This window comes from Caloenas nicobarica, chromosome 7 (assembly GCF_036013445.1).
Source record: "Caloenas nicobarica isolate bCalNic1 chromosome 7, bCalNic1.hap1, whole genome shotgun sequence".
Taxonomy (NCBI): domain Eukaryota; kingdom Metazoa; phylum Chordata; class Aves; order Columbiformes; family Columbidae; genus Caloenas; species Caloenas nicobarica.
Window position 1 is genome coordinate 39,071,929 of NC_088251.1, and position 12,916 is coordinate 39,084,844.

Below are 12,916 nucleotides of genomic sequence, written 5' to 3' on the forward strand. Positions count from 1 at the left end.
GGCCTGCGGTCAGCTCTGCAGCTGGCTGTTGGGAACTAAACCAGCTCCTAGATTCAAAGTGCACGAGCCTCCGTGCACAGAAAGCTGCTTAGCTGCAAACATGTTAAAGCAGCACTTCCAGATGTCTGGGCTCTGACAGACAGCAATGCTGCTAAGAAAAAATGCACGTAAATATATGCACGTATAAAAAACCCCTTTAAAGCAGCATTGCCCGCACCAAGGAGCGTATCCATTGCACAGCGTGTGTTTCCTCCTAGTGGGCCGGTGCGTGATTGCAATGCCGGCCTCCATTTGAAATTAGCTGTTTGATTGACGGTGCTGGAATTAAATGTGCAAAAAATACCTGTAACTTACAGCCATCTCCCCTTCAAGAATGCAGCTTCTAGAAGCACTTGAATATTTGACATTCAGATTATTTTGATGAGTCACTCTCAATTACTGCAGAATTGGTACTTTGCTTACCTTCCTGGTGAACACTTGCATGTTGAAACAGAACAGAAATACAGATTTATCCTGGGACAGGAAACCCATCTATCATGGTACCAAGGAAAAAAATGAAGCGTTCTCTGTGATGCTCATCGAGACTGCTGGCAAGTTTGTCTTTTCACGATCATGTTCAAACATGAGTAACAGGAACTTTTAGGTATGGTACAGAAAATTGTACGTACATCAAAATAAAATTTAACCACTTTATATCAACATTTATAAATGTGACACTTCTCGAAAACAAACTCACCAGGATGTAAATCAGCCAAGACTCTGCATCTTTGCTTCGCAGGATCAAAACCTTCTCATGGAGCGCACGTCCCTGGTGCCCGAACTTCAGGAAATAGTTTTATGACTCGAGAGACTCATTTGAAACTTCACGACTTCATCTCTCAGAACATTAATGCAGCTCTCAGTGAACTTTTATTCCTTCAAGAGCAGCCAGGCTTTGCTGCTAACAGGAAAGGAAGTCTCAGAGGAGAACCCAAGCCCGACCCAGGTTTACGATCGCAGCAGCATTGGCGTACAGCACTACTCAGTGTAACCCACCCTTGAAAGAAGCTGCACACCCCTCAGAAAACACAGACGTTACAACCTCAAGATCAAGATGAGCCTAAATGTGTATTTGACAAAAATACAGAAGTATCCAGTGCCATATCCTAACAATACAGAAATAACTTGCAAGGTATTTGATAATTTAAGGTTAAAACAACTTTCCATATGCATCAGTACTCGGCCACGTAAAAAATAACAAGTACCTTTACAGTCAAGACAGGAATAGAGACTAAATGTATTTGACTGCAACTTCTTACAAGCAGAGGTCTCTCACAGACAGTGGTTGCCCCAAACCCTCTTTCTCTACCTCTGTGGCACCTTCTCTGCTTTTTGTGCCTTCTGCCAAAGCTCAGACCAGTCAGCCAAGACCTCTGAAAGTCTCACATCAAGAATATGCAAAACATTTTCTTTTAATCTGAACCAGTTGTACCAACCACATCCTTTAAAAAAAAAAATTAAACAAAACCTCTACTGCCCCAAACATCTGGAAGAATCCTTTAGGATCCAGGTTGAAATGTCGGCTTTTTGACAAGGCCTTTCTCCAGCTCTGAGGTAGAGTCTCTGTCCCAGGACACCGAGAGCTCAATCTTAGACGGACTGCAATTACACTAACGGACTGGGTTTAATACAGAACCGCCCTCTGCCACCCCACTCTTTGGGTTTTGCTTTGTACTCACTTGCATGTTAATAAATCAAAGCTGTTTAATTTAAGGAAACCAACACAATAGCCATTAATGCAACCATGTCAGACAAGGGCCATACGAAAGAAGGGTAAGAGCTCTCCTTGTCTCATCCTTTCTTTCCCCCTTCTTTCTCGCTGTCACCAAAGCCCTTCCTTGTCTATGTCAGTTCTTTTGGTAAAATTAGCTGAACCACATTAACAGGTAGCCCAGGGAGGCAGGAGTTATTTAAGACACATAGAGCCTAAGGCCACTTAGTAAGAATGGTGCACCTCCCCTCCGCAGCAGGACAAGTCCTCCGGAACCAGCCAGAGAGCAAGGGTGGAGCAGACAGTAAGAGTGGGTGGGATTTTAGTTTTTATTTTTGCTTCTGGAATAAATTGGCATAGCCTCCCCCACAGAAGTGTCCTGTGGTCTGGGGACGTTAGCTTCACTGCTAGAGACCGCAAGTGAAACTAAGGCTTCCTAGCAGCAAAGACAACTCTGCCAACCCCTGCCCATCAGTCTTGGAGCACTTGGAATCATCCCACTTGTCTATTAAGGAAGCTTTCACAGAGACCATCTTCCTAATCCTGCTCTGAACACAGGTCTGCAGTTCCAGTAGTATGTTCTTGATACCATACGGTAGTAGGGGCAAGTTTCAACACTGCTGTAAAGTCAAAGGAAAAGTTGCTCTTTAGCCTCATCCTGCTGCAAGCCTTTTATGTTTGTCTGTTCATAGTTAGCAATTTGAAATTTGTTCTTTTACAGAAGCCACGCAGAACAGTAGTGTATCAGGCCAAACGTGACACCTGCAAAAAATGCAGCACAATCAGAGGCTAAGCTGCATTTTGGCCCCATGACTTCTTCCCTGCCATTGCCTTTTACATAGAAATCTATCCAGACCTGTGACTTCAGAACCTCTCCAGGATTTTAGGATCTACACTTTGAAAGCACGTTCTACTGAATAGCCTCAGAGTATTACACACGTATTTGAAAATAATTTAATACCTATTTTCTGATGAAGTACATTCTGTGCGTCATTTTAGTTCCATACTCAATGAGAGGGTACACCCACTTCACAGGACAAAAAATTTAAACCATGTCTATTTAGTAAATTATGCATTGTAGTGATTAAAACAAGACAAGCACCAGAAAAAAATACACATGCTGAAGCTGGATGTATATACTACACTGGAAAGTCTTCAGTGACACGACAAAGAATTTGTGGTTTTTCCCCCAATTACAAGTGAGCAGAGGATTTGTCAGACATTCGTTTTGTAGCTTCTGCTGTCCACTCTACGCCTCCTTCCTCTTGATGATCAGAGGCCCAACGTTGTCACCAGTTTCCTCGTTGTGCTTTGTGTGAGAGCCATCACACAGCGGGAACTGAAAAAAAAAAAACAAAGAATAAACACATCTAAAGTACAGCCAGAGTCGGAATTAAGAACCTAGGTTGAAAGTTCATTAGAACATCCTCATTAAATCCATTGTGACCTCAGACCACAGCTTCTGTGCTGATATCTTGGGTCTCCCTGAGTTTTGGCTGAACGCTGGTTTTGTCCATGTGAGTGCGGAGTGGATGAGAGGCTTGTTATGAAAAAACAGCAGCTCGGCTCCACTCTATCGAGGGTTCCTGCCTCAGGCCAGCGTGAGGAAAACGCGGCCCCAGCCGACGTTCAGCGCTATCCCACCTGCAGGATCTGGCGCTCAGCCTTGCCCCACGCTCCATTTTCCCAGGTGACAGCCAGAGTTCGGTGCAGTTACAGAAGTGGGCTGAGGAAGAGAAACAGGAGGAGATCCTGAGCTGAATTTTCTTCCTGTTTCTCCATAGCACGTGATGAGGAAAAGGACAGTTACCGTAGCTCATCTCTTATTTAGGAGAAACACCTACATGTTAGTCTTGCCTCCAGACAGCTCGAGTGACAAGCTGCCTTCACTCCCTCCCAACGCAGCCAGCTCAGCTCATCGACAACGTGCAAACTGGCTCTCACATTAGGATTTTGACCCATTAATGGAAATCAACTGCACTTCCAGCTGACATGGCTATTCAAAGGCTCTGAGGAAGTAACTTGAAGAAACGTTTGTTCCATAAAAACCCCCCTAAAACAGCCTGGCCAGAGCAAGACCCACAGGGACTCGTTCAGCCAGCCCAGGTCCCAGCCCAGCAGCAGCTGCTCTGCTCCTGGGCAGCTCTTTTCTTGGGTGATAGCCAAGGGACATTCTGCAAAGCAACAGGAGTGAGGCTGCATCCCATCGCTTCTCAAGGGTGCATTTTCAGGGCTATTCTTCCTCTGCAGGGGAAACTCTGGAGACGATCGCAGAAACCACACACCAGTATTTTGCATTGAGTTACTATTTTGTTTACTTAGAAGTGACGGGAATCAAAGTTGGGCATTACTCAGCTTTTGCCTTTGCAGCAGCAATATCCCCTCACAGTACAGTCACAATCAGTCTTTGACACTCCACTGATCCCAATGTTCATGCCTCAGTCATAGCCCTTGAAAAAAAATAACACGCTATCACCCATGTTTAGTTAGAATAAAAGATTTCAAAGTACTGCAGAAAACCAATCTAATTAAGACAATATACTTGCAAAAAAAAAAATCATAGACCTCTAGAAATAAAGCCACATGCCCCATAGGGTAGTGTCTGGGGGGAGAGGTGTGAGGTGGCCTTTTTTTGTTTTTCACAGTTACAAAATGTCAAAGCCCACACTAAAAATGGCAAGTGATGTTTCCAAATAAAGAAACCCTGAATTTGGAGAACACACGTGTAAGCTGATTCATGCAGGAACTTTATCATCACATCAGTCATTTGTGACTCAATGAGTAGGTACTGACAGATCCTTGGAAAAAATCTGAGCAAACAAGAATGTATGTTCATGGGACACTGACCGGCTTCCAACCCAGATGCTCCTGGGCCAGCTGTCTTCCCAAGCAACACCACAGTCCCCGGTCTTCACAGAAGTGTCAGCTCCGTTTCCATCAGACAATAACATCTCATGTGCCCCAAGGAAGCAAGACCAAGGTCCATCTACAGTAACATCACCACTTCAAGTTTGCAAGTGACAAAAAATGGTGGGTCACAGGCTTCGGATAGCGTTGAGACATCTTCAACAGCTACCGACTGACTGCTCCGAATCATCCTCTGGGTCAGCTGGTCTCGGAACAGCTGGCTCCCAGAGGCTGGGACACTAGACTTGAGCTTCTCAGAAAGAACAAAACACCGCCGCTTTGCCAGAGCAGCCACTTGGTCACCTTGAAGACCAGATACTGAACAGATGGATCCTGGACCTGACACAACACGTTCGTCTTTGATTAAGATAAAGCAGGCTAGCAAGAGCAGCCAAAGCTCAGAGCCTGGGGGAACGGCACAGTGATCTGGACAGTGCAGCTTATTTCCCTTGGCACTGCGTGGGTTTAGAGTCTCTACCACTATTTCTTCTGGTGTTCTGCAGCAGTATGCCTTGACCCACAGCTGGGGACTAACACTTATCTGGAACACACAGAGGTTGCAGGTCATTGCAAAATAAAGCAAATTAATTTTTTCCACCCACCAGCTCACACACTTAAAAATGCAGAAGAGTAAGAAAATAAATGTTCTAACTGTAAACTAATTACAGTTGGGTTTTAAGACAAAACTCTTGCCTCTACACTGGTAAATCTGAACACTGGGTTTTTCCATAAAACTTGACAAGCAGTGCCATGAAGTACCTGCAGAGCACAACATGGAATAGGAACAGGTCATTTAAAGAACTACCTACCGCCTGCTTCAGCAGATAATTACATCCCAAGACAGACTTATTTGAAGATATCACGTGTCTTTTTTTTTTTTTTTTAAAATACATCCGCTCCACAAGACTTTGGACAGCACAAACAAAATCACCTTTGAAGTATACTTTTTTAGAAAAACAAAACAAAAAACCACAACCAAACAAAAAACAACAAACAAAACCCCCACAAACAAACAAAACCACACCAACCTGAATATATTTCTGCTTATTTTTTAAGAGTTACTCCCAAACACCCTGGCATAGACCAACTGTTTTGTTATTCCCCACACTGGAAGAATGGCACACGAAGTCACCTGTAGTGCACGCACACCAGTCAGGCTCTTCCCAAAACAATTCTGCACTTGCTCCGTCTACAAGATTTAATGATGGGCTCGGACTTCGCAAGTGACAATTTGACACCAGCTTCTTAGTCGATTTGTGTTATTAATAGCGTGAACTGGTAGCAAGGTACTTTCTGACAGAATGAGCTTCCAACTTCCTCCAGTACAAGGTGCTAAGGTCCTTTCGGAGCCCTCATTCCTGACTGCGATGGCTCCGTACAGCAGCTCTCTTTTCAAGGGATCTGCTTCTTCAGAAGTACAACACCACTTTGTTCGCTAATAGCACTGATCTGCAGGCTTTACTCTGAATGACAGAGCCTACATAGTTTTATCCATTAGAATACTGCAGAATAGGTGAAGTTAGTTTCCTCTAAATAAAGCAGTTTGAAAATAGTTTTGTTGAAAGACACGTGCACTCAAAAGAAACTGGATCATTTCTTCTTCTCTTACCTTCTTGGATCTCCAACAACGACAGTACACAGCCTTGTCTCCCAGATCTTCCACATCAAATGCGTGGACTACCTTGGGGTTATCCTTCTGGATACTGGGATTCACCATTGCTTTGCAGCATTTGTCTTTAGAGAGAAATTTTTTGTAAGCAAGATACCCAACAGCAGCTGCTCCAGCAGCTAAGGAGACTGCAGCAATCCATTCAGCTAGAACAAAAGAGAAGATAAAAAGAAAGACTGTCAGGTTTTGACTACAACGTTCTTTTTAAACTACTCAGTAATAAGTGTCTCCGTGCTTGTGGCAACACCTTTACTTTTCAACAGACCTTTTTGTTCTGTAGTAGTAACACAGTAATTTAGAATAATATTTTCTTTGGACACTCACCTAGTTAATCTATTCCTTTCTACTGACCAGAGTTCTCTTTCACCCCAGTCCTTCTACACAAGGGTGAAGATTAACCTGGCAGGGTTTTGGGGCTTTTTTAACCTTTTATTTGGGATCTCTGATACCAACATCCACAGCATATTGTTTCCAAGTTAGGCACATTAAACTAGCTATAATACACCCCATAGCAGCAAAAAAACCCCAGTTGTTCGTTTCAGTTGCAGGAAAGTCACTGAAGAAGAACACTCAGCGCTAGCAACGAAAGCAGGATCCCCTCAAGCCATGGGTACTGAGTGAGTAGCTTTTAGTATAATGCATCTGGTAACTAAAAAAAGTTAACTGGTGTTGGGCAATGGGGAAATTAATTAATATACCACCACCAGTAACAAAAGACAGCTTAGATTAACTCCTTGCTGTGGTGTACAGGAAAGAACAAGGATCCAAAGATTTAAGAATAATAGCACTAGTTTATTTTAACTGGATTAGGTCCCAACTCTGAAAGACAACTTACATTAAAAAAACCCTCTTTCCACTACCTCTCATCCGCATTTTTCCTCCCTCTAGTTCTCTCTAAAATCTTTACGGTCTCACTTAGTATAATTTCCTTTACTACAAGGAACTTTCCTACTTTTTTATGGCTCTATTGTTTTCCCTCCGTCTCATGAAAACATGCTGGACTTTGGCCCAAAGGTTCTGATTGCAGCAACTTTTGCGGCGCTTTTTCTCAGAGCAGCAGGTGGCTGCTCTTTCTTTGCCTCTTCCACCGCTTCTACTCACACGCGTACTCGTAACATGTACATACAGAGTCTGGCTGACTCTACAGGCAAATAAATCAAACAGGAATTTAAGTTTTAGCACGTTTACACCACTTAAGAAAACTAGAAGAGTCTCCAGTTGGAAATTTCTACCTTGCCCTTCCATGTTTGCATTGGATTTGAAAGATGCCAAGGCAGACGGCATCCTCGGAGCAAGAGACCTCGCTGCAGTAAAGGCCAAGGAGAAACAAAAAACCTTTGCTAGCTCGTGCTGCTTTCCACTGCCAAATGACTTGCTGTATTGCCACTGTGTGCTTGCACTAAAAGCATCAAGAGGGTTTCTGCCCCGTCTCACGGCCTTTTTAAAGACCTATACCAAGGCCTTTCCTCAGCTAAAACACTGTGGTAGCTCATACGCACCAAGCTGGATGTAGCGATATACAGAATTAGATAAATATTTGTACCATTTCTTCAGCCCTGTAAGATCAGGGAAGGCAGGCACTGCTTTAGAGTCTTACTATAGGAATAAAATATGCAAAAATGCTTCAGAATTCATTTTCTTAATAAATGGAGACCAACAGATACCGAGACCAGCCCTGCAACAAGTGACAAACTCTCCCTGTGACAACAGGGTGGTATTAAGATGCAGAAAACCGTCTTTAACCAAAAAATTTAGGGCACATTTCCCTGCTCCCAAACTCCTTAAAACAATAAAAGCCCCAGAGAGCGTACTGTGAATTCCGTGGTTTATCTCCATCCAGAGAGCGCTCCCAGAGCCCTCTGAGCACCCCGCGCACCGCACAGCACATCCAGCTCCACCAGCACAGATTCACTTAAAGCAACTGTCATCTCCTATTTCAATGACTCTACTTCTTCCCCTGAGGGCGAGATTCGTCTCTTACACACGCACATTGTATACAAACAGCTTAATATATATTTTTGTTCTTATAATAGATCATAGTCTCCTTTTTACTGTATCAGCTTTTTTCATCACTCCTCTGGAGCTGTATGAGGGTGGAAATGTTATCAACCAATAGTACATGAAATCCAAACACTTAAAATTTCAGCACTGTCTTAATAAACATCATGTAAATTTATGAAAGCTTTTTAAATTTAACAAACAGACTCTCTCTTATGACAAGATCATCCTTCAGGGTTTCAGAGGCAGCAAGTTTTGTTGTCAACAGTTGTTTCACAAACAGATTTGGAAGATTTGGAAGTGCCCATTTCACCTTCCGAATTAAGTTAAGCTAAAACTGCACCTGGAAGGAAAACACTTTTCAGGAGTTTTAAAATATTTAAAGTTCTGTTTCAAGAGGCATCCAGTGCCAATTTAACAGTTCACTGCCAAACTCTTAAGGTCATATGTGTACTATGTGAAAAGGCATCTGTTAACAGAGTGACATTGACATAGAATGTCAAGGGGTTTAATTTATTTTTTAAAATAAAAACACTAAGAGCAAATTTGGGCGATTATTAAACAAAGCCCAGTTCTGGTATAAAAATACAAAAAACTCCCAAAATTCTGGTATAAAACCAAAACAAAATTTGGTATAATACCAAAACTACAGGCCTGTGTAACGTGGCAGAAAAAATGTTTCCATGTCATCAGCACTCAACAGTGGAAAAGATCTGGCTAAAACTCCAGAAAAATTAACACACAAAGCAGATTAAAAAAGGGAAGACAGATGGAAAGACGAAAACAGAAGCCCAAAGAATGCAATCCCAGGAGAGCAGACAGTGCTCTCCCAAAAGTGGGATTTTTTTTTTTTTTTTTTTAATATTCTTTGGACATCCTAATGAACACGAGATTTGGATCGCGAAGTTTCTCCTCTCTTCTCTCTCTAAACAGCTCAGATATTACTCTGGATGTTTCCAGATCTAGGCTACAGAGACACTTTAGGATCTACCAGCGAGCTCAGACAGATTTTATCCGCACGAAGAACACGAATTCACCATCTGCACTGACAAGCACACGAAGAAGCTGAGACGGTCTTGGCTCCAACCAGGAGCACACGATCCTCGTTACGACACGGATCAATTTACTTCACAAGAACTGGCACCAACGCAGGGAATAGCTGCACCCCAACAAAGTTAGTCCAAGACAGGTCTAAGAGACAATTTTCAAGTTACCTCCGCTGCTTAAAAAACGTTCATGTTATTTGAAAGTCAGCTACAGAGTAATAACCCCAGACATGAAAAAATCTGTATTTTTTTTTTCCTTCAGAAGCGCTTATAACTTGCAAGCGTTGTTCTCTTCCTCCTGTTGCCAAGGAAGAGGCTTTTATTGTCCAAGATTGATTACGACAGGCCAATAGTGTAAACTGTCCACATCAAGAGGTCAGATCACCTTCCTGCAGGCCACGCTTGGAGAAACACGTTGCACTTGCTTACTGGAGTGTCCCAGATAACCTAGTGGTGAAAGTCAGGCAGGTAACTCACTTTTACCACTTCCCAGCATCCACAAGAAATGAGGTTATAACCGACAGACTTAATTTAAGCGAAACCATAAGGTAAAGAGGCCACCTGAGGGAGAAAGATTGTCGGATCTGGGCAAAAAGCAGCAAAAGACAAGTCACCGTGACCAGATCTGCGGTCGGCGTGGGTCACACCTGCCAACAACCATGTTACTCACAGCAAAAAGCACCCGCTGAGCCATTCACCACCCTCCGAAGGGAAACCCTCCAGCATCTGTGCACCCCACCACGCACAGAAGCAATTAACTCTCCAATTATCCCCAGGAATTAAATCCCACAAAAACACGGTAAGGACCTAGTGTCTAATTTTCAGTAGGGCGTAAGGAACCAGTATGATCCCCAAAATTAAGCAGCCTGGGGCACACAGGAGCTGCAGACAGAGCTGTGACCCTGCCAGTCGCTCGTCAAGTCTAATCCGGACAGAAATCTCATTAACCTCGTGTCGCTGCCTTTTCCCTGCAATTTCCAGTCTGATCAGGAGCAGGCTCGTCTCCCTCCTGCACAAACTAAGTTTCCTTCTCAATTCCTACTATACAGGAGCCGTTCCAATTCTTGCAAGCTTACAAATGACGGCAAACTGCCCTTGGGAGCGCGACCTGGCTGCAAACTCCCAGCAAGCCACCATCCCCAGGGCTTTGGTTATTTTAATAAGCACAACCTTCCATTGCTGTAACCCACTTTGGACGATACTGATGCTTTTGCCGACACCTCTGACCCCGAAAAATTCTATCTGGATACCTCTGTACCAGCAGTGTACCCCCAGCCCCCAAAAATTCTATCGGGACACCTCTGTACCAGCAGTGCACCCCCCAAAATTCTATCTGGACACCTCTGTACCAGCAGTGTACCCCCAAAAATTCTATCTGGACACCTCTGTACCAGCAGTGCACCCCCAAAATTCTATCGGGACACCTCTGTACCAGCAGTGCACCCCCAACCCCCCAAAATTCTATCGGGACACCTCTGTACCAGCAGTGCACCCCCAAAAATTCTATCTGGACACCTCTGTACCAGCAGTGCACCCCCAAAAATTCTATCTGGACACCTCTGTACCAGCAGTGCAGCCCCAAAAGTTCTATCGGGACACCTCTGTACCAGCAGTGCACCCCCAAAATTCTATCGGGACCCCTCTGTACCAGCAGTACACCCCCAAAATTCTATCGGGACACCTCTGTACCAGCAGTGCACCCCCAAAAATTCTATCGGGACACCTCTGTACCAGCAGTGCACCCCCAAAAATTCTATCGGGACACCTCTGTACCAGCAGTGCACCCCCAAAAATTCTATCGGGACACCTCTGTACCAGCAGTGCACCCCCCAAAATTCTATCAGGACACCTCTGTACCAGCAGTGCACCCCCCAAAATTCTATCTGGACACCTCTGTACCAGCAGTGTACCCCCAAAAATTCTATCTGGACACCTCTGTACCAGCAGTGCACCCCCAAAATTCTATCGGGACACCTCTGTACCAGCAGTGCACCCCCAACCCCCCAAAATTCTATCGGGACACCTCTGTACCAGCAGTGCACCCCCAAAAATTCTATCTGGACACCTCTGTACCAGCAGTGCACCCCCAAAAATTCTATCTGGACACCTCTGTACCAGCAGTGCAGCCCCAAAAGTTCTATCGGGACACCTCTGTACCAGCAGTGCAGCCCCCAAAATTCTATCTGGACACCTCTGTACCAGCAATGCACCCCCAAAAATTCTATCGGGACACCTCTGTACCAGCAGTGCACCCCCAAAATTCTATCGGGACCCCTCTGTACCAGCAGTACACCCCCAAAATTCTATCGGGACACCTCTGTACCAGCAGTGCAGCCCCAACCCCCCAAAATTCTATCGGGACACCTCTGTACCAGCAGTGCAGCCCCAACCCCCAAAAATTCAGATGGAGGCCCCCGACTTAAGGGCATAAACCACGAGCAGCTCTGTGACTGGAACCCACAGCCGCGCGGGTTTAAGCTCATTTTTTTCTAGAGGAAATCAGGTAATTCCAGCTGTTCCCCTCCACCCACCCCAACCCCACGCGTGGCTCCGGTCACCCGCAGTGTCGCCGCTGTCCCCTCCGTGCTGTGACAACCAGATAAAACGCCAGAAATTTACGGCGTTCGAGGAAATTTACACCTCACGTCAGCTACGGGGCCTGAAGGGAAGCACCGCGCGGGGCCTGAGCGGGCACCCCCGGGGCGGGGGGGGCGCGGCCCGGGGGTCCCACCCGCCCCGCTGCGGAGGTGGTTCCGCCCGCCCCGGGGGTCCCACCCGCCCCGCTGCGGAGGTGGTTCCGCCCGCCCCGGGGGTCCCTCCCGCCCCGGGGGTCCCACCCGCGCCGCTGTGGAGGGGATCCCACCCCCACCCCCACCCCCCGCCCCGGGGGCACCCGCGTCCCCGCAGGGCGCCGCCATTTTGCCCCCGGGGGGAGGGCGGCCAAGGGCGGCGCCGCGCCATTCGCACACCGCACATCGCCCCCCCCCCCCCCGGCGGCACACGGGGTGGACGCGGCCGCCGCCCCTACCCCGCACGGGCGCGTTCTGCCCCAGCCCCATGGCCGCCGCTCCGCACGCCGCCGCGGGCACGCGCAGCTCCGCGCAGCGCGCATGCGCGGGGCCGGCCGACCCTCCCACCGCAAAATGGCGGCCGGGCCCCGCCGTCTTAAAGGGACCGCGGCCGGGAAATAGGGGCTCTGGGGAATGGGGCGGGGCGGGTCTGGGCGGGTGGCGGGTGTTGTCGTGTGTCCCGAGGAGCTGCTGGTCCGGCTCCGCGAGTAAAGCTGTGTGGGACCTGCTCGGCCGCTTTTCGACCAGCACACCCCTCCCGTTCACTCCGGACGCAGGAGGTTCCGTTTAAATTCCAGAAGAAACTTCTCAGTGAGGGTGGCGGAACGCTGGAGCAGGCTGCCCGGCGGGGATTAGAAGGGGGGTGGTTAGTAGGTCAGAGAGGTTCTCCTGCCCCTCTGCTCTGCCCTGGTGAGACCTCATCTGGAATATTGTGTCCAGTGCTGGGCCCCTCAGTTCCAGAAGGACAGGGAACTGC

At 46.6% G+C, this 12,916-nt stretch overlaps 1 protein-coding gene across 1 annotated transcript; it reads right to left on the reverse strand.

Annotated features, from left to right (window-relative positions):
* Nucleotides 1–1,088: 1,088 nt before the first annotated feature.
* Nucleotides 1,089–12,493, reverse strand: CISD1 (CDGSH iron sulfur domain 1). Its single transcript, XM_065638733.1, has 3 exons — nt 12,399–12,493; nt 6,267–6,472; nt 1,089–3,089 (listed from the first exon to the last, which is right to left on the reverse strand). The coding sequence occupies exons 1-3, from the start codon at nt 12,427–12,429 to the stop codon at nt 3,000–3,002; spliced, it is 327 nt and encodes a 108-aa protein (XP_065494805.1). The 5' UTR covers nt 12,430–12,493; the 3' UTR covers nt 1,089–2,999.
* Between the last annotated feature and the right edge of the window lie 423 nt (nt 12,494–12,916).

Bases quoted from the DNA above. Each gene is read 5' to 3' on its own strand.
- CISD1 (XM_065638733.1), bottom strand. From the start codon at position 12,429: ATGGGGCTGGGGCAGAACGCGCCCGTGCGGG. The intron at 6,473-12,398 runs GTAGGGGCGGCG...CTTTTGTTCTAG, and splicing joins GCAGAACGCGCCCGTGCGGG to CTGAATGGATTGCTGCAGTC. The intron at 3,090-6,266 runs GTAAGAGAAGAA...TTTTTTTTTCAG, and splicing joins GTTGTTGGAGATCCAAGAAG to TTCCCGCTGTGTGATGGCTC.